The sequence below is a fragment of the Octodon degus genome, unplaced genomic scaffold, assembly GCF_000260255.1.
Source record: "Octodon degus isolate 3935 unplaced genomic scaffold, OctDeg1.0 scaffold00091, whole genome shotgun sequence".
Classification (NCBI taxonomy): domain Eukaryota; kingdom Metazoa; phylum Chordata; class Mammalia; order Rodentia; family Octodontidae; genus Octodon; species Octodon degus.
The window spans coordinates 2704526-2725850 of record NW_004524667.1 but is presented as its reverse complement, the minus strand read 5'-3'; the positions used below and the strand labels follow the sequence as shown (position 1 = coordinate 2725850).

The window sequence follows — 21325 nt, the reverse complement described above, 5'->3', positions numbered from 1 at the left end:
ACCTTGAGCTTGCCAGGCAAGCACTTATTCCACTGAGCTATCTCTCCGACCCCCAAGCCCCTCACTTTTCACTCTTTCTTCCTTATATTATCGTTCTTTTCCTTCATTGTTATTCATTTTAGAAACATTATAAAGTGACTTTTAATATACAAGGCATTCTTCTAGTTTCTGGGAATAGAAAAGTAAAAAAAATAATCCTTATCCTCAATGAATTTATCTTATTGAAGATAATACAGTAGTGTTAAGTGCTATTGTTGGTAATTTAAGAGATCCCAGTTGGGGGGAGGGTAGAGGCAAAATAGAGCACAACAAGGTAAGACTATGCAGAAAGACTAAAAAAAAAAAAAAAAGATGTACTTACTTCACCCTCAGTCCTCTCTCTTAAAAATAAAAATAAAAAAGGAAGAAAATTTGTGCTATTGCCGCTATCTGAAACGGCATTTTAAGGAATGGAAGTCTTTTTAGATCAAGGCACACTGGAAAATCATGAAATATAGGGAGCAAGTGGCAAATGGTGACTGGGGTCATGATGAATGGTCTTGAATGTCACCCTGAGCCTGGGTTTTGTCCGAGGGAAATTTGGAATGTTTTGTGCCTTGACGCACATCATTCTTTCTCTAGTCAGTTACTGGGAACAAGATAGTTATTGGACCCAAACGGTCAAGATTGATGCAGGAAGGAGGAAAATGGAGGTCTAAAAAACAAAAACAAAGAAACTGTCTACTGCTGGTCCTCTAAAGCTATGAGATGAAGAAATGTACCAGCCTCGCTCCCTCTCTCAAGGAGCTGAATCATCCTAAGGCCACCGAGAAGGGAGCTGCTCGCAACACCGCGAGATTTTCCGAGAGGTACCTTGAGGGAAACCCGGAGCACTGTCTGGTCGCCTGGCAACCAAGCACCGCTAAGGCTCGGGAGGAGAAACTCACCGAACCGGAGTTACTGACCAGACTTGTCCAGCCCGCGGTGAAGTGCCCTCTGGGAAGAAGTGTGGGGATCGAGAAAACCCTGGAGTCTTGTTTCTCAAACTTTCTGGCCAGTAAGATTTTCCTGGGACACTTGTTAAAATGCAGATCGCTGGGCCCTATCTCTAGGCATCTAGAATTGTCAGAAAACATTAACAACTGGAAGGCTATATTTTTAACAGATGTCTGGCCTCAAGCAAAGTTTGGAAACACCTCTAAAGAGGGAGGCACGCGCTGAGAGGTGGCCACAGAGGGAGCGGAATTGAGGGGTACGCACCTATGCTATGAAGGGTTTTGGAATAAAAGCTTGAGAGCTGAAGACGATTTAGAGCCTCCAAAGCCACTGAGCATGGGGCTCACTACATAGAATTACAGGTGGAAAGTAGTCAGAAACTGTTGTCCATCTCCTCTGGCCGTGGGATCCCTGGGGATTGAAACCCTGCGGGCCTTTAAAATTCATTTCCCAGATGGGAACTGGAGAGATAAAGTAGAAAACAGAGTCCAGGAGAACAGAAATATTGGGGAGAGTGGGAGGTTGGAAAAGCACTTTCTGAAACGTTAGAAAACAACAAAAAAGAAACACCAGGCCACTTCGCAAGTATTGACTTTTTTATTAGAGTGTTCTAAAATGAATCCAAATTCACAGTTCTAAATTCATTTTATTTTATTTTTTTGTTTTGTTTTTGGCGGAACCAGGGATTGAACTCAGGCCCTTGCGCTTGCCAGGGAAGTATTTATTCCACTGAGCTATCTCCCAGGTCCCTTCTAAATTCATTTTAAATTCCTAAAACTTATAATTTCTCTCAAAGGAAAATTCAAGACCAATAAGGTTTAAATTAATATTGTTTTAGCAAGATGGAGGGTGCTGTTTTGATGAAACATTTCTTCTGGCTGTAACACAGGTTTTATCTGGTTAACAGTCTCTGCTGTTTTGCCTTGTGGTTTAATTCAATTCTCTTTCCATATTTCAACCCCTGAAAAGTTTTTCCTATAGCTTTTTACATTAGGTTTGTTGGCCCTCCCTTGCTTTAATAAATACATCATTTATGTTTCTATTCAGAAACACTTAAAAATTTTTCTACACAAACACCAATTTATAGAAACTATTTATAGTAAAGAAGTTATGAATATGCACCCTCATATATACTGTTCTGGCATAGTGGCAGTTTCTCATGAAAAGCGCTTGGAAAATGGCAGGTCCAAGATCATTCTGATCTTCAGTTTGAATCTTAAGAACAAAAGATCACACTCCATGTGAAAGATTCTGTCCCTGTACTAAAAGTTATTCTTATCAAGGACAGAAATTTGAGGCCCAGGGAGATCTGCACAGACATTTCTTTATCAGTCAACTACACTACCCCAATCCCCTTTTCTTTGTTGAATTTTTACAGTTTCCTACTCTTTAATTCTGTAAATGTTCAACTCTATGCCTTTGTAACAGTTTATTGCTTCATTTCTCATGCCACATAAAATTTGTATTAAATAAATCTATATACTTTCCTCCTGTTGCTCTGTAAATTTCTCAGGCCCAGCCAAGAGGAAAAAAAAAAGACCTTCAAGAGGATAGAGGTAAATTTTTTTTTTTTTTTTTTTTTTTTTTTTTTGGCAGAACCGGGAATTGAACTCAGGCCCTTGCACTTGGCAGGCAAGTGCTTATTCTACTGAGCCATCTCCCTGGCCCCCAATAGAGGTAAAATTTTCCATCTTTGCAAGAGCACTGTAATTCATGAAGATTCAGATAAATCAACATTTGTTTTAGCCACATTAACAGACTGAAGCAAAAACCCATGAAAGCACTTTTATTGGGTTGCCATGGGAGTTAAGGAGAAAAGGAACTGGACAAAGATGACACAAAGCAAGTATCAGAGCATTTGTCACCTAGAATGTTTTCTGGGGGAGCTTTTGAAAACAATGTGTCTCCCAAAAGTCCATGGGAGAGTGATAGGTTTGACTGTCTCAGCAGAGAGACAGGCAGAAGGAAAAAGGTAAAGGGACTTTATTATAAAGAGAAAAAGGCTTCATTATCTTGGAGGACACAGAGAGAATCTGGAAAGATAAGGAATTCTCTGGATTGGAACAAAGGGAGGCTGATGCTTTTGTGGCCTTTTGCTGGGGGTGGAGTTTGAGGGGGACGTTTAGATACACCTGAGGACTGGGGCCTTTCCTGAGGTGGCGAGAAGGGTGAAAGAAAACTGCACCCTGGGCTGAATGGGAGAAGAAGGGGGGAGGTGGTCTCTGGGAAGATGAGCTGTTGGTTTTTTTTTTTTTTTTCCTTTTTATTTATTTATTTATTTTTTGACAACTCATTCAGAATTTTACTTAACAAAGTAGTATGAATTTCACAGTATTTGTTGTAATACATGGTATTGTCTTACAACCAGCTATTCATATTACCAGATATTGGAAGAAGAAAAAACTGGAGCAATGTATAAGAAATTAAGAAAAGAAAAAGTGCAAACAATTGAAAAAAAGGAGACGAAGCTATTTAGAGCATTGACTGCTTCTTTCCATTTCCATTTTTTTTCTTTTTAAAAATTTTTTTATTTTTTTTTTTTTTGTCCTGTCAGAGGTGAATATTCTATTGGCATCTGAATACTATAAGTATTTGAATTCAACTAAACATCTAATACTGTCTAGCAGTCTATAATATTAGTGGGTTATCCTCAGAAGTTATTGACTTGAGCCTTTTACAGCTCATCATATTAATATGGATTTACTTTATATACCTCATTTTTATACTTTTCTACTGGATGGTTAAGACCAAGATATAGCAAGACCTATATACCCAGAATTGTAACTTTTGTATCTGATAAGGTCAGCCAAGTACTCTCAGGATTTATCCTGTAGCCCTGTACCACCTTTTGTATATTCTTTTGTCAGTGTCTGAACTGAGGATGAGTCACGGCCATTGCTTGACCAATTTGCTCTCTGTGAAAGCTTGAGAAAATGTTTTTTCTCTCCATGTGATTCTCCCCAGGCTCACTTTAGATCCTCAAACACATTTCTCTGTGGCTCCATAATCATCTTGATCAGAAAGTTTGGAGCACAGCTGAGTTACATGTTGTTACAGTACAGGTTCTCCTATGTCCCGAGTCTTCACTGACCTTGAAAGGCTAGGGCCAAAATGTTGGCTAATCATGTAGCCCTTCTTTTTCTCCAAATTTTGATCTGCTAACTTAGGTTGTTAACCCTCCAGAAGAGAAGCTAATTATTAACCTGCAATATATGCAGTTTGGTTTATCCTATCTATAGAAATATCAAACATTTTGGCATATCCTGGAACAGGTATTTTCCATCAGATATTGATATGTTGAACTTTAAGTCCTTACAGAATATGAAAGAAAAATTATATAAAAGTAGAAATAAGCATTTACATATTTTTACAAAGAAATTTAGAAACCTAGTCATATTTGGAATTGTAAGTCCTTATATTAGGGAGATAATATGATATTTACAGATGTGGGTCTGGTTTATTTCACTAATAAGTATATCTTCAAGGGGCATCCATTTAAATATGAAGGCTTCAAGTTTATCATTCTTTATAGCTGCGTAGTACTCCATTATATAAAAGTACCACATCTTTTTCAACCATTCCACATGTGATGGGCATTTTGGTTGTTTCCAAGTTCTGGCTATTACAAATTGTGCTGCTATAAACATAGGCCCACATATATCACTATGATATGACGCTTTCAGTTCCTCTGGGAAAATTCCCAGTAGGGGGATAGCAGGCTTGAATGGAATTTCCAGTCCTAGTTTTCTAAGGAGTGATGAGCTGTTGTTATAAGGGTTTCAGCCATACTGGATGACCACCATAATAATTTAGTAATTCATACTAGGGTCATAACCTATCAGAGAGGAGGAAATAAATCATTTGTGAATAAATAATTTGTGACTCCTCTGTCCCCTTGGCTGAAGTCCCCCCTCCATAATCTCCTTCAGAGCTCAGGATGCTCCTGCAAACAGACACCTGTGCAGCAGTCTCCCTAAGCTGCAAGGAGGAAGTACTGAGGTGAACTACCTCTTTATGATATGTGAAATTACCCATGTAAAAAGATAATTGAAATGTGCATGTAATCCATGTAAAAAGTTTCGAGTTATCCATGTAAAATGATAATTAAAAATTTTCAAAAAAAACTTGTAAATTTTAAAATATGGGCCCAAAATATCATAAATCAACGTTATCTCTTAAAGACACAGGGGCAGCCAAAGATTTGCTGAATCAAATCCCTCTGTGCAGGGCTGGCAAGATAGCTTAGTGGACTAAGCACTTGCTTAGGCAAGCACAGGGACCAAGGAACTGGCACCACATGCCACACCAACCTTGCCCTCGGGGACCCTGAGCCAGCCAACGAGACCAGGCCTGATGGTGCACACCTGTAATCCCAGTGCTGCGGAGGCTGAAAACAGGAGGATCACCACCAGTCTAAGTTGCATAGTGAGACCCTGTACCAAATACATAAAAAAGAAAAAATACATTAGTAGTACAATTATCTTAGATAATAGATAGATAGATAGATAGATAGATAGATAGATAGATAGATACCTTCTTTCTTTTCTTTTTTCTCTCATCCCAGTTCTTTCTTTTTGAGCAATTTCTATTCCACAATATCTAATGTACTCTTCAGATTTTGTTTACTCTTTCAGTTTCTTACACTAGAGAGACAATATGATGTTTACACATATGGGTCTGATTTATTTCACTTATAAGTATGGTCTCTGACAGGAAAACTGTCAGGGAAAAAGGTGCTCTGGAACCCACACAAGACTACACTCATGTTAGCTGGCACAAAAAGAGCAGTTTATTGGTGGCAACTAGCTTGAGTCAGGCCGATCAGTGGACCTGAACTGCAGCAATGGCTGGGGAGGCAGGGACTTTATAGATCATTGAGCATGTGGGAATGGGGGAAGGTGAGTTACAAAGTGTGTTTTGCTGGGCCAGGGTGTTCTGGGCAGGCAGGAATGGGGAAGGGGAGTCATAAAGTGTCCCTGGCTGGGCCAGCGTGTGCTGGGCACAAAGTATAGAGTTTTTGAAGCAAGCCGAAACAAAGCTATATGCATAATCAGTCAGGCGCAGATAGTCAAGGTCAAATCTTTGCAGCACAGTTGTGGTTGAGGTATCTGGGAACATAGGAGCTGGTGCAGGGGGAGGGGGCCCACGGCTGGGTGCCTTAACAGTCTCTAGTTGCATTCATTTACATCTAAAAGCTCCCAAGTCTATCTTTGTTTATAGCTGAGTAATACTCCATTGTATAAAAATACCACATCTTTTTTATCCATTCAATAGAGGAACTTCATAACAAACAGCCACCCACCCCAAAAAAATAAACGCAAAAAAAACAGAGCCCCAGATGTGACAGGACATGCCTGACATCCTGGCAGGTGGGGAGGCTGAGGCAGGAGGTTCAGTGGAAGTTTGAGGCCACCCTATGCTACATAGTGAGTTCAAGGCCAGCGTGAACTAATAGGTTCAATCACAAGCAAACAAGCAAACCATAAGCAAGCAAATAGACTAAAAAATTTGTTAAAAAGTGAACTGAGTATTATGCATTTAATTAGATTTGGTGTTTAAAATATTTTTACTAAAATGTCTAGACTTAAAGGGCTCGAGTGATGGCTCAGTGGAAAAAGCGCTTCCCTGGCAAGCGCAAAGGCCTTAGTTCAATCCCTGGTTCTGCCAATAAATAAATAAATAAAATGTCTAGACTTAGAAAATACCAAAATGTCCATTAAAATGTGAGTGAACTAGATAATCAAATAGCATAACAGCAATTTAAAAGTCAAAACAGCCTTTCCCAAATTTCTATCTAATATAATATTATCTCTTTCCTTTAATTTTTAGAAAGATAAGAATAAACAATACCTAAACCTTCTGGACATGTTATCGACACAGCTATTACTGTGATGTGATTTATAGAGAAATAATGGTTCGACTAACTGTGGATCTAATTGCTAAAAACAGCAATGTAAAACCCCGAAAAGAAGAAACCATTGCACAATGCTTGAAGAAAATAACTCATATAAATTTTTCAGACAAAAATATAGATGCAATTGTAAGAACTCTGAAATTATTTCCTGTTTTTATATAATTAAAAATATAAAATTTATAAATCAGCATACCTAATACTTTACTTCTATCTTGATTTTACTTATTGACTATACTAGTAAACTTTTTATGTTGTTTTTTGTTTTGTTTTGTTTTGTTTTTTGTATTTTAGAGACGGGTCTATAGGGTGTTCAGGGTCTCACTACTAGATCAGACTCATAGTGTTTCACCTGTTTACAGACTCCCAAGAGCTGGGATTACAGGCGCTCACCACCACACCCAGTCTTCATTTGCAGTCTCAGCATGCCCCTGGGGTGGGGCCAGTACAGCAGGCCTGCGGATCAAACCCACAGCCCCTGTGTCTGTTTCCAGGTGCTTTAATCTGCTGAGCTATTTGGCTGACCCTCAAAATACATTGTACTTGTTTTATTTTATTTTATTTTTTCTTTTCTTTTCTTTTCTTTTCTTTTTTTTCTCCTCCCCTCCCCTCCCCTGCCCTCCCCTCCCTTCTCTTCTATTCTCTTCTCTTTATGGCTGGCTCAGCCCACTCTGGGAGCGGGGCTGGTGTGGCATGTGGTGCCTGGGATCAAACCACAGTCCCTAGGCTTGCCTAAGCAGGTGCTTTAGACTGATGAGCTATCCCACTGGCCAACTTTATATGTTCTATATTTATTTATTTATTTATATTTATTTTTTGGTGGCTGGCTCAGCCCATGCTGGGATGTGGCTGGTGGGGCTCAGGGATTCACCCACGGTGCACAGCTATCTTGCTGGTCCCATATGTTTTATTTTAATCTATTATATATACCATTATGTGTGACATGTTGGTGCACACCTGTGATCCCAGCACCTGGGAGGCTGAAGCAAGAGGATTTCTGTGTATTTGAGGCCAGACTAAACTACATAGTGAGACCCTGTTCTGGGGGAGAAATATATATATATATATATATATATATAAAAAAATATGATTTTTACAAATATATGGGCATGGTAGCTCATGCATTTGTTTCCAACTATTTAGGATGAAGCAGGAGAATCATTTTGCAACAGCAAGCACAAAGCACAAACACTGACCCAATACCTAAGATTTGGAGGCCAATTTCATTATGTCAATGAGCACTGATCAGGGTCATTCCCAGAATCTCAGGCTCTGATTTCTGGTGGTCCATGGTGATCTGCGGGCATCAATCCCAGGTCCTTGTGCTTGCCTAAGCAGGCGCTTAGTCTGCTGAGCTGTCTCGCCAGCCCTTGGGGTCAGTTTGGCAGAAAAACTACCTTACCTCAAAAACAAAAGTCAGTGGGTCCATTATTAGTGTAGAGGAGCTCTTCTGATTTTTGTGCACCAAATTTCATTCTTCTAGTTATAAGTCTTTTTGTGTGTTTGGCTGGGATTACAAGCATGTATCATAAAATCTGGCCAAATTTGTTCCTTGTGTGCACCATACCATTGGATTTTGTTTCTTGATCTATCCTGCCAAATACTTTTTATATTATATAAATATGGTTATGCTTTCTTTTATATCAAGCTTAAGAAAAATTATAAGAGCAGGCCAGATATAGCTCAGCAGATTAAAGTGCCCACTTAGACAGATGCAGGGGCCAAGGGTTTGATCCCTGGCCTGCCATGTGGGCCCGGCTCCTGGGGTGCATTGAGATGGCGAATGAGACTGGGCGTAGTGGTGTGCTCCTGTAATCCCAGAATTTTGGAGGCTGAAAAACAGGGAGGTTCACTACAAGTCCGATCTGTGTAGTGAGACCCTGTAGATCCTGTACTAAATACATAAAAATAAAAAAGAAAAGAAAATTTGTAGAGTGCTCAACTGGAAAACTTTTTTCAAAGAAATTTCTAAGTTTCCCAGAGGAATATAACCTGTTTTTTGTTTGTTTGTTTTTCCTTTTAGGAAGACCTCTCTCTTTGCAAAAATCTCAGTGTATTGTATTTGTATGATAATCGTATTAGTCAAGTCAATAACCTTAATTATGCCACAAATCTGACCCATCTGTACCTACAAAACAATTGTATTCCATGTATAGAGAACCTCAGATCATTAAAGAAACTGGAAAAACTGTAAGTGTTTTTATCTTTGAATAATGTCAACCGCTTGTCATCATGTTTTTATGCAGGCAGGTATTCCCATTTTTAGCAATAGGTTGAATATGTAATTGAGTCTGAACTTCAGATATGTCCTGCAGAACAGGACTCAATTTTCATTTTCTTACATTTATTTCATATGGAATAAATTTCTTCATATATAATACTCAATAATTTATGCTTTATTAAGCGAGGAACTCTTCTTTTGGTGAAATAAATCGTCTTATGGGCTTATCAGGACACCTACGACATCTTCATGTAGGCTTATCTGTTGAAGTTTCCATGGAACCCAGAAAATTTCTGTGCCTTTCAGAATAACACATCTCAAAAGGTTCAGGTCATAGAATGAATAATTTTGATGCAGATTTGATTGTAAAAAAGGCATTTTACCCTAAAATAATTATATATTGTAATGAAGACTGTAAATAAAAGTTTTTCAGTGTGGAGTACATACTATGCTTCTTAAAAAGTGGGCCAAGGGCCTCAGAATGGAGTGAAAAATACTTACTAAAAGGGAAAATTACTGGGTTCCAATGTAGCTATCCAAATCAGAATCTTCAGGAGTTAGGCTCAGAAATATTGGTTTGTAAACCTACAGTTAGGCGATTCTTCTGTACCCCAAACATATGAGAAGCACTTGCAGGTAGTTCAGTAAGGACTAACAGTTCTCTCACTTTAAAAAAATAAATTGCTTTTAAGACTAAATTGTTTAGGCAAATTTGTTATCATTCAGCTAAACCTTTCATAGTTTCAAATATAAATTCAATATTCTACATGTATACTTATCACACGGCTCAGTAATTTCGTTTTTATGTTCTCATTCCGTGCCATTCTAGGAAGTCTATTTAGAATTATGTCTGTGTTTTCAGGTATTTGGGAGGCAATTACATTGCTGTCATAGAAGGTTTGGAAGGATTAGAAGAGCTAAGAGAGCTTCATGTTGAGAGTCAGAAGCTTCCTCTGGGAGAAAAGCTTCTGTTTGATCCAAGAACTCTTCGATCTCTGGCAGTAAGATCACATTTGAATATTTTGAAAAAATACAGTGATGAACAAATTCTAAAGGAACAGAAAGGTGGTGAAAATGTATTTAGACACAATGCATACTCTGCCTGCTTATATGGCCAGTTAAGAGCTTATCTGAGGACTAAAGCTGACTGTCCTCCATAAAGTCTCAGAATATGACAGTAGTATAAATTAGAATAGCGATGTTCACCTCTTGGAATAATCAGAGGATCAAAAGGGATGTGGAATGGTTATGTAAACTGAAGCTCTACTGTAGTTATTAATTCATAATTTGAGACTTGGTTATCATCATGGCTCAAATTTTATTAAGAAAAAGTCTAAGGAAGGAGTGTATAATTATTTGGTATCTTTTAAACAGCCTGCAGGCCACTACAATAAGTTGTTCCCCTCCTCAGCCCTGATTTGCATATACACTGCATTGTATTCAGCTTTGCTTCATTAGAACCACATAGGCTACTAGGTATTGCCAGGATTGAGGCTCTGGTTAAATTGCTTCACCACCAATCACACAGCAGGAGGTGCCACAGTGAGTTAGGCCAAATGGCTCCACGGAGGCTCTGGCTAATCCTCAAACAGGGGAAGGGGACAGGTTTGAGGTAGCATGGAACATGGTTGTTATACAGATTTCATCAATTTTGTTTTAGAGGGCTCAGAAATGGTGAGCAGTAAATGGTTTTTGAACCAAATTTGTAAGAAAAAAGTAATTCTTTTAATATTTAAATCTTTGATTCATTTAGACTGTAGTTTTGTGCATGGTGATAGGCATGGGTCTATTTTTTGCCTTCGGCATGTGGAAAACTAGTTTTTCCAGCACCCTTTATTAAAGAAGCTATCTTTTTCCAGTGAACATCTTTGCCCCTTTGTCAAGGTAAGGTGGTTGAGTGTGTAGTTGTTTCTGCATCTTCTAATCTGTTCTATTGATCCTCAGGTCTGGTTTTGTTTTGTTTTGTTTTTTCCAGTATCATGTTGATTTTATCACAGTAGCTTTGTAGTAGATTTCAGGTCAAGGATTGTGATGCCTACTGCCTTTCCTTTGTTCCCCAGGATTGCTTTTCCTATTCTAGCTCGCTTTTGGTTCCAGATGAATTTTAGGAATGTTTTTTCTAGGTCGGTAAGGTATACTAATGGTATTTTAATTGGTATTATATTGGATCTGCATAACAATTTTGGGAGTATGGCTGTTTTTACAATGTTGTTTCTGGGGCCGGTCAAAAGTTACAGCGGATTAAAGTGCCTACAAGCAGGCACAGGGGCCAGGAATTCCATCAGGGGGCCTGCCATGAGGGCCCTGCCCCCGGGCCATGCTGAGGTGGCAATTGAGACTAAGCATGGTGCCTCTGGCCTGTAATCCCAGCTCTTGGGAGACTGTTAACAGGCAGATCACTATGAGTCCAATCTAGTAGTGAGACCCTGATCTCTTTTTTCAGAGTACTATAATTTTTTTTTAAATATTTATTTATTTGTTTATTTAGTGTGTGTGTGGCCAGCTCAGCCCACCAGGGGGCGGGCCTGGCTGGCATGTGGTGCTGGGGATTGAACCGCGGTCCCGCGGTCCCTGTGTTTTGCTTAGCTTAGCTTGTTCTAAGTAGGTGCTCCAGACCACTGAGCCATCTCACCAGCCCAAGAGTACTATAATTTTTACTGGATAGCTTTTACTTCTTTGGGAAATTGATTCCTAATTATTTCATTTTGAGGGGGTTATTATTGTGAAAGGTATGCTTTACATAATTTCTCTCGGTGCATTCACTGTTTGTATATAGAAATACTATTGAGTTTTGCGTGTTGACTTTGTATCCTGCTATGCTACTGAATTTTTTTTTTTTTTTTTTTTTTTTTTGTGGAACCGGGGATTGAACTTGGGCCATTGTGCTTGCCAGGCAAGCACTTATTCTACTGAGCCATCTCCCAGCCCTGAATTTGGTTATTAAATCTATAAGTTTTTTAGTGGAGTTTTTGGGGTTTTCTATGTACAGTATCATGTCATCTTCAAATGATAATTTCACTTATTTCTTTCCAATCATTATTCTTCTTATTTCTTTCTCTGGTCCAATTGCTCTGGCTATTTCCAAAACTATATTGAGCATGAGTGGTGACATCAGGCATCCTTGTCTTGTTCCTGATTTAAAAGTGAAGGCTTTCAATTTTTGTCTATTTAGTATGATGTTGGCTGTTGATTTGTCATAGATGGCTTTTATCAGGTTGAGGTAAAGACCCATCTATTCTGATTTTTTGTAGGATTTCTATCATGAATGAACGTTAGACCTTGTCAAATAGCTAATTATTATTTCAAGTGGTTTCTGAATACATGGATTTTCATGAAAATATTATATAGACAAATAAAGATAAAGACAAAATGTAAATATTCGTTCATACTTTCATGTTCCCTTTTTAGAAAAAAAAGATTGTTTTTCCAATGTATGTAGAATCATAGCAGCATTTACCATAAAATGGTAATTTGCTTGAATTGCAGTAAGCAGTTTTTTCTATATTGTGCTATATCATTTGTTTACTAGGGAATTTTTTTCTTTAACTTTTGATTGTTAGCTTCTTTATATATTTATCTTATACCTTGGACAAGGAAAATGGAATTTATGGAGGAAATATAAACAAAAAGAGAGAGTTATATCATATTCTAGAGTTTTAAAAGTTCCATCTGAAAGAATATAGCAGCCAGAGAGAGAGTTCAATGGCGTAAGTGCCTGCTTGGTAAGTGCAAGGTCCTGAGTTCGATTCCCTCCAAAAAAAAAAGTTAATGAAAAAATATCATATATGTTCTCCTTTCTAATGGCTCAGGCACAATGCCCAACACCCACAATTTAAGGAAGAAAAAGTTTATTTTGGCTCGCAGTTGTAGAGGTTTCACTCCATAGCTGGCTGGCTATGGAATGGCTTTCATTCCATTGTACAGCACTGCAAAGGGGCATAAGAGAGAGAATTACTCATAGCACAGCAGGAAGAAGTAGGGAGAGATCAGGAGAGGAAGGAGGACGATGTATCCTTCCAGGCCACACCCCCCATGGCCCATCTCCTCCAACCAGAATTTAGCGCCCAAAATCACATTTAACTATTAAACTTATCAGTGGACTAATCACTTACGAATGCATGAGGCTTTGAGGGGACATGTAGATATAAACCATTACAGTATTGAAACAAATTTTCCATTTTTAAATTTTCTTATCTAAAGAGCAACCTAAACTGATAAATCTTACATTTTTCAAAGATTAGGAATATATATATATATATATATATATATATATATATATACTCACTAATGCTAAATGCTAATTTACTTTTCTTACAGAAATCCCTCTCTATATTGAATATCAGCAACAATAATATTGATGACATAAGAGATTTAGAAATGCTAGAGAATCTTAATCACCTTATTGCAGTTGACAATCAACTTCTATATGTGAAGGTAGGTGTAAAGAAAATTTAATTCAAAAACATTTACATGAAATTATTATTGAAATATTTTAAAATATCTATGAAATGTATTACTTTTAAAAACTATCTTGGATTGGTTCTAAAATTATCATAAATCTCTACTTATGAGTACATTTATTCATATAATTGTGTCTTCTTACCATACATACCTCAGTGCTCCCATCTTTTACCAACAGAATGAAAGTTTCTCTGAGAAGGACCTGAATGATTTTCCTTTCATGCATTAATTGTCCATCAAATATTTCCTTCTAGAAATAGATTTCTTCCCCTTTAACTCAGATTTCTCAACTGTGACTATATGTGAACTATGTCTTGGGCACGTCTACTTGAAGTACACTTGGTATTGGATTTATTCTAATTTGTACTAGCTTTATTCATGCCATGTTATATCATATCATGTCACAGTCATCAATCACTCATTTATTAAAATATGTATTTGGCTCCTACATATTGATCAAACACTATACCTCAGAGGAAGGAAGGATCCCATTCCAGGCCTAAAGAAACTTAGTGGGGCTGGGAAGATGGCTCAGTGGAATAAGTGCTTTCCTGGCAAGCGCAAGGGCCTCAGTTCAATCCCCAGTTCCACCAAAAAAAAACAAAAAAAAAAAAAACAAAAAACAAAACAAAACAAAAAACCAGAAAGAAAGAGAGAAAAAAAAGAAACTTAGTGTGTATAAGAAACATGATTCTGAGCAACTACAAAGTGATTCTGTTTTCATAAGTATGATACCCCTAACATGACAGCTTGAGATTATGAAAAGCTTCTTGGAGACAGGTATTCATGAGCTGAGCCCTTGTTAAGACCTTGAAGTTTCTTGTTTGGTAATAGGTATAATTTAATGATATAGAGATCTTTGGAGAAAGAATGGGCTTCTTCTCCCATACACTGAGCCCACATTTTCAAAATTACTTCTAAAAAGCATTCTGCAGACCTTAAAAATGTTACCATAGCGTTAGTTCCCAATTTTTACCTATTACTGTTTCATTCCCTAATTGCTATAAGATAGATATGTATATAGCTGTAGATATGGATATAGATATATAGGTATGTAAAAACGAATATCTCTATTGAACAATTGAGGTACATGTTTAAAATAAAAAGACCACAGGGAAGCACAATTCAATTAGTTGTTTTCTTTCTTTCTTTCTCTTTTTTGTATTTTTAGGGAAGGGTCTACAGGGTGCTCAGGGTCTCACTACTAGATCGGACTCATAGTGATTCTCCTGTTTACAATCTCCCAAGAGCTGGGATTACAGGAACACACCACCATGCCCAGTCTCAACTGCTGTCTCAGCTCGCCCTAGGGGTGGGGCCGCATGGTAGGCCCTGGATAGAACCCCAGCCCCTGCACTTGCTTGCAGGCACTTTTATCCGCTGAGCTATTTGGCAGCCCTAATTGTTTTAACTTATAGCATGAAAGATAGAAGGATTTCATGGGATAAATTCTAAATTCAAAAATATTTTAGCCAGGCATGATGGCCCATACTTGCAATCCCAGTACTTAGGAGGAGGAGGAACGCTATGAGTTTGATATCAGCCTGGGCTACAATGTGAGTTCAAGGCCAGCCTGAACTTCATAGTGACATGCTGTCTCAAAAGGCAAAAATATTTTTTAATTTTAAAGTGATCTATATTTATTAGGCATTTTGAATTCATTATCAGAATCTTTTGTGTCTTTCTATGATGCTGCAGTATTTATGTCAATAATATGATTTTATGATTGAATGAATAGTTTTATACCATATATTAGTTATATGGTTATTCTAATCAAAGTGACAGAGCCTAGAGTATAGGTCTTAGCAGAGTACATGTCTGGAGTATAGATTATAGCAGAGACCGAGGATATGTGGTGTGCAATATTCTACATTCACCTTCATAAGAAAGGGGAACAGACTGGCCAAGCAAGAAGGTTTCCTTTTCTTGGGAGAGAATGATGGAAAATTATAGTCTCCGAAGTTGGCAGCATAAATCTGAAGTGTAGGGTACAGTATCTGCTTAGTTGTTAATTATCAAAATTATCAAGATTCATTTCAGTCATTGTCATTGGGTTTAAGAGTCTTACTCTGTCATGCTTTTAACTCTGAACAAGGAAGGGTAGTGTCATAACTGGACACAACTGCTAGCCTCCAAATGACCCTAAGGGAAGTTTTCCTGCATGTTCTTATAGGCAAACAGCCTATAAGGATTACTCTTAAACCATGTTAATAATTCATAGCCATAATAAATGTGTAACTATGTTCTAAGAATCAACATTTCAATAACCAAAATTTCATTGTAAAGACTGAATTCAATGTCACATCTTGTCACTTTTTTTGGGGGGTGGGGGTGGGGGAGAGGGATTGGTACCAGGAATCAAATTCAGGGCCTCAAGCCTTCCAGGCAGGCACTGTGCCACTGTGCAATATCCCCAGCCCTTCCTGCTTTCCTTGAACCTCTTCATCAAGTTAATCAATTAAAATATTCAATATATTCTGTGTGTTGAACACTCTTCTAGGTCCTTGGGGAAACATCCTAGACACTGGTCTTAACTATATAATGAATAGGTCTCTATCCTCAAGGAATTTACATTACAATGGGATAAGGAAGGAAATGGTAAAATGCATAAGCACAAAAGATTGTGAAAAGTGCTAAGACTTTCACGTAGGATAATGTAACAGAAAAGAAGGCAATGGATATTTTAAATTATGTTATCAAGAAAAGCCTCTGAGGAAATGACATCTACACTGAAATCTGAAGAACAAGAAAAGAAAGGTGTATCCTGAACCAGGGAAAAAGGGAAGATGAAAAAGCTCCAAGGCCGAAGAGTTTAGAGCAATGATGATAAACCTTTTAGAGTGATAGCAAAAAAACCTTCTGTAATAGCAAACAGCCTTCTGTGGCGTGCATGCCATACATGCACCACCACTGGTTTAGAGTATCCGAGGAACCACAAAGATGCTTGTTGATTGTGGGATGGTATTAGTGACTATCTCAATTTCTTCTTCTTCCTCCTCCTCTTTTTCTTCTTTTCTTTTTCTTTTTCTGGGGGACTTGTTTGTTTTCTTTTTGTTTGTCTGTTTGTTTTCTTTTGTTGAATAGGTTCTTGCTGTGTAGTTCACACTGGCCTTGAACTCATGGTGATCCTCATGCCTAAACTTCTCAAGGTCTGGGATTACAGGTTTGCACTACCACACCTAGCACTTCCGTGCTCAATTTCTGATGCATTGCAAGTACTCAATAAATAATTATTGAGTAAGTAAAGAAATAACAGTGCAATATGAAATGAGAGAACTGGAGAAATAGTTCAGTGGTAAAAATGCCTGCCAGGCAAATAAAAGGACCTGGGTTCAATCCCAGGTAGTACCATGATACTGGCCTATGAAACTGGACATGGTAGCATACACCTGTAATCCCAGAACTGGGGAGCCTGAGACAGGAAAATCACTACAAGTCAAAGCTGCATAGCAAGACCCTGTACCAAATGAATGAATAAATGATTTTTTAAAAAATGAAATTAGAAAGAAAGGCACATTAGCCAGATCATAAAGTTACTTTTAGAACATAATCACAGATTTTTACTTTAATTCTAAAAGAATCATTGAAATGATTATATTTTTCAAAAGGATTTCTTTATATGCTAGGTGAAGAGTAAGTTTCAAGAATGACAGCAAAGAATCACTTGAGAAACTTGGAAAAACTAAGTCAGGGATGTTTGCTTGGAGATGGAGAAGAGTGGTGCATTGGAAGTACATTTTTAGCCATATCCTGGAGAATTTGTTGATGAGTAGGATGCAAAAATGAAGGAAAAGGAAGAATTAAGGGTGATTTCTATGCTTTTAAGTGAGGAACTTTAGAGACAATGGGAGCCTTTATGAGTTGGGGAATACTAGAGAAGAAAGAGAAGCCTGTCCTTTGAACATACCTACTGAACATCAAAATGGACCTGTAAAGTGGGCATCTGGAATTCAACACAGAACATTGATAGATTTGAGAATAAACAACATTTGTATATCTAGAGTCATCAAACTAGATGAAAGAACAGATAGAAAATAATGAGGTGAAAGCCAAGCACAGAAGCACACCACATCTACAGACCAGTTAGAATTGAAGGCTCTAAGGACTGGCCAGATAGCTCAGCAGATTAAAGCACCTGCTTAGGTAGACGCAGGAACCAGGTCTGATCCCTGGCATGTCATGCTGGCCCCACCCCCAGGACATGCTGAGATGGTAACTGAAACTGGGCATGGTGGCATGTGCTTAAAATCCCAGTGCCTGGGAAGCTGAAAACAGGAGGATCACTATGAGTCTGATCTGTGTAGTAAGATCCTGTAGACCCTGTTATAAATCATTTTAAAAAAGAAGAAGAGAAGGCTCCAGAAGAGTCAGTAATATATGAGAACAGAAACTTTTCCGCTTCAAAAAAAAAAAAATGCTCATTTATTTTGAATGAAGTTGAATAGTTAAGAGAAGGGCAGATAAGAGGTTAACAAATGTATTTGAGTTGGCTATAGTGAGATTATATCTAGTCAAATAGCATCCTTTTTGCATATTTCAGGAGAGAGTACTTTAGCAGGAGTTCACACTGATTTTCCTTCTAAGCAAACCCACTTCTTTTCATGTGTGATGGTTTGGATATGGTTTGATATTGGTTTATGAGCTAGAAGCTTGGCTCCAGTGTTGTAGTATTGAGGTGGTGAAACTTGGTGGAAGGTAATTAGGTCACTGGGGGCACCACATTCAGAAAGGACTGATGTAGGTGTTGAAGGACCCACATTAATTCCTGTTAGAGCAGATTATTCTTAAAACAGTGAGCTAGACACCTGGATTTCTCTGGCTTCCTGTCTCACCATGTGATCTCTTGCTCTTCAATACACTCCCTTAGGATGCCATCTGACATGTGTGGTAGATACAGGGCCCTCACAAAACCTAAGTAGACCAGCACATTGCTCTTGGAGCTCCTAGAGAATGAAAAATGAATCTCATAGTACATTTCTCAGCATAAGGTGTTTTGTTTTAGCAACAGCAAAGTCTATGACTTCTTTCAGACATTTCATGAAATATTTCCCTTATATCTGATTTTCAATACATAAGCTAAAGGGCAAGAGAAGGAAAAATTAAAGCACTAACTGGATAAAAATATCTCAGCAACTAAATTGTAGGGGACAAGTTAAATTTGTGAAAACTGTAAACAAGACAGGCTGCAGGTCAAAAACTGCAACAAAAGGTAATACTGAAAGAACTGGAGATTTAGCAAAAGACTATATACTTAAATGTGAGAGGGCCCTCTCTTGCACCCAAACCAACCTCTACTCCTCAAACTTTGCTTGTATGACTTAAAAACCTTGAGCGCAACAGTTGGAAGGTTTCTCCCTAGGAAAACTGACCAATGCAAGAGAAAACATCAAGTCTGACATTTAAGGGCTCAACAGAGGAAATGCCAATTCCTCTATAGGAGACCAAACAGTCACATGCCTTGCACTCACACAAAAATATTCTTAATTCACTTTCTTAAGTCAACAGGTAACTTGGGATCCACAGACACATGAAAACAGCCTATAAAATGGGGGCAGGGGAAAAGAGAAAGAGAGAGACAGAGACAGAGAGACAGAGAGAGAGAGACAGAGGGACAGAGAGAGAGAGAGAGAGAGAGAGAGAGAATGTGTGTATGTAAAAGAACTCAGAAAATCGTAGAAACAGAAAAAAACTGTTAAATTGCCTCTCTAATTTTGGCAACAAAAAGGAACGAAGTTCTAGTTCATACACAAGAATGAGCTTTGAAAACATTAAGAAAGAGACCATTACAAAAAAAATGCATGATCCTATTTATATGAAATGTACGAAACAGGCAAAATTGCAGAAACCCACAATAGACTGTGGATTAAGACTGGAAGACTGAGAGAAGGTAAGAAATGATATTAATAGGTAAACAGTTTCTTTTTAAAACCGGATAGCAGTGATGATTGTAAAACTCTGAATATACTGAAAATCAATGAATTGACTATTTTAAAGAAATAGGGGCTGGGGATTTGGCTCAGTAGAATAAGTGCTTCCTTGGCAATCCTTGGTTTTTATGGCATGTGTACTGAGTATCAATAAAAGTTTAAAAATAGAACAGTATCAATAAGATGGAAATAGTGGCCAACAAAATTCTCAAATTTGATAAAAATTTAATCTCCTAGATCCATGAGGCTCAACAAAACCCACACAGAAAAACCACAAACAAAACTATTGTAAGGCGCTCTATTCATAACATTGGTAAGAGCAGTGATAATATATTAAAACTAAAGGAAAAATATTTTATGTACAAAGTAAGATAACAATTATCACAGGCTTCTTTCAAAAGAAATGCAAGCCATGCTGCATTAAGCAGCTTGGATCTGGGCTCTCTGCAAATGTTGTCTTCTAGTGACAGCAGAGACACGGCCAGAGATAGACTTTTTAAAAAGATCTTTTCTACTTTTTTATCTCTATTTTACTTTTTTCTTTTTTCTGTCATTTCTTATTTTGTATTGTTTTTCTGTGATGCTTGCTTTTGTTTGTATATGAATGTGAGCATTGTTTCTAATTTTTGTTCTTCCATTCTATTGTTTTTATTTACTGCTCTCTTTTCCTCCCGTCTTCCTCACCAGTTTCCCAAAGTCTGCATGATCCTATGTCCTCCAACCTTGCTTCTAATCTCTTCCTCTCCTTTTATTTTTCTGTTTTCCCCCTAACTTCTTTAAATTTACTACCATGAGGGTAAAATTGCCATATTGAGGGCTTGTTTACTACATGCAATTTTCTGGCTTATTTTAGATTTTGTTATACAACCACCAATTTAATTCATCTGGTTAAAGCTAGCAAGATAATAGCTACCACAGTCTGTCATTTTCTAGGCCATATTTGATATTATTATTGTTGATTTTATTATTGTTGCTTAGGTAAGCACAGCGGCCAGGGTTCAATCCTTGGCACCACACATCATGCCGGCCCTGCTCCCTGGCACACTGAGCTGGCAACAGAGTCTGGGCGTGGTGGAGCATGACAGTAATCACAGCACTAAGGAGGCAGAAATCAGGAGGATCACTATGAGTCCAAGCTGCATACTGAGTCCCTGCATACACACATACACACACACACACACAAAAAAAAAACACCTTAAAAAGAAGAAAGCCTATCATAATCACAGATAACTTCTCAACACAAACCCTCAAATTAAGGAGAGCCTGGAGTGAAATATTTCAATACCTCATAGAAACAATCTGTAAACCAGAATGATGCAACTCACAACACTATCTTTCAAAAGTGATGGAGAAATAAGATACTTCTATGACAAAGAATAGTTAAAGAAATTTTTGACCACCAAACCAACACTCAGAATGTTCTGAAGGATATTCTAGAAAAAGACAATAATTGCGAAAATCCAAGTAGAATGAATCCACCAGGCGAAGTAAATAAATAAACAGAGGAGAAATAAAGGAAACCAACAACAGGAAAATAACATGACATGGATAAGTCACTACATATCAATTATAACCATTGATATATATATAGGCTCAATTCAGATTGGTGAATCAGAATAAATAGACTGGCAAATGGATCAAGAAACAAGAACTGGGGCTGGGGAGATAGCATAGCAGTCTAAGTGCCTGTCTGACAAGAAGAAGGATACAGGTTCGAAACCTGGTACTGCACGCTGTGTCAGCCCTGAAATCAGGTATGGTGGTACACATCTGTAATCCCAGCACTGGGGAGACAGACAGGAGGATCACTACGAGTCTGAGCTGCATAGT

At 37.9% G+C, this 21325-nt stretch overlaps 1 protein-coding gene across 2 annotated transcripts; it reads left to right on the top strand.

Annotated features, from left to right (window-relative positions):
- Positions 1 to 911: 911 nt before the first annotated feature.
- Positions 912 to 18509, top strand: Ppp1r42 (protein phosphatase 1 regulatory subunit 42). Of its 2 annotated transcripts, XM_023722423.1 has the most exons (6): positions 912 to 1036; positions 6805 to 7015; positions 8910 to 9076; positions 9970 to 10108; positions 13425 to 13541; positions 18436 to 18509. In XM_023722423.1, the coding sequence occupies exons 2-6, from the start codon at positions 6887 to 6889 to the stop codon at positions 18445 to 18447; spliced, it is 564 nt and encodes a 187-aa protein (XP_023578191.1). In that variant the 5' UTR covers positions 912 to 1036; positions 6805 to 6886; the 3' UTR covers positions 18448 to 18509. The 2 variants fall into 2 exon arrangements, with proteins under 2 accessions (XP_023578191.1, XP_023578190.1); XM_023722422.1 differs by lacking the exon at positions 18436 to 18509 and having other exon boundaries at positions 13425 to 13627.
- Positions 18510 to 21325: the final 2816 nt, after the last annotated feature.

Excerpts from the sequence above, each read along its gene's own strand:
- Ppp1r42 (XM_023722422.1), top strand. The coding sequence starts at position 6,887 with ATGGTTCGACTAACTGTGGATCTAATTGCTAAAAACAGCAATGTAAAA. Across the intron at positions 9,077-9,969 it reads TTAAAGAAACTGGAAAAACT|GTATTTGGGAGGCAATTACA; the intron begins GTAAGTGTTTTT and ends CTGTGTTTTCAG. Across the intron at positions 10,109-13,424 it reads GAACTCTTCGATCTCTGGCA|AAATCCCTCTCTATATTGAA; the intron begins GTAAGATCACAT and ends CTTTTCTTACAG.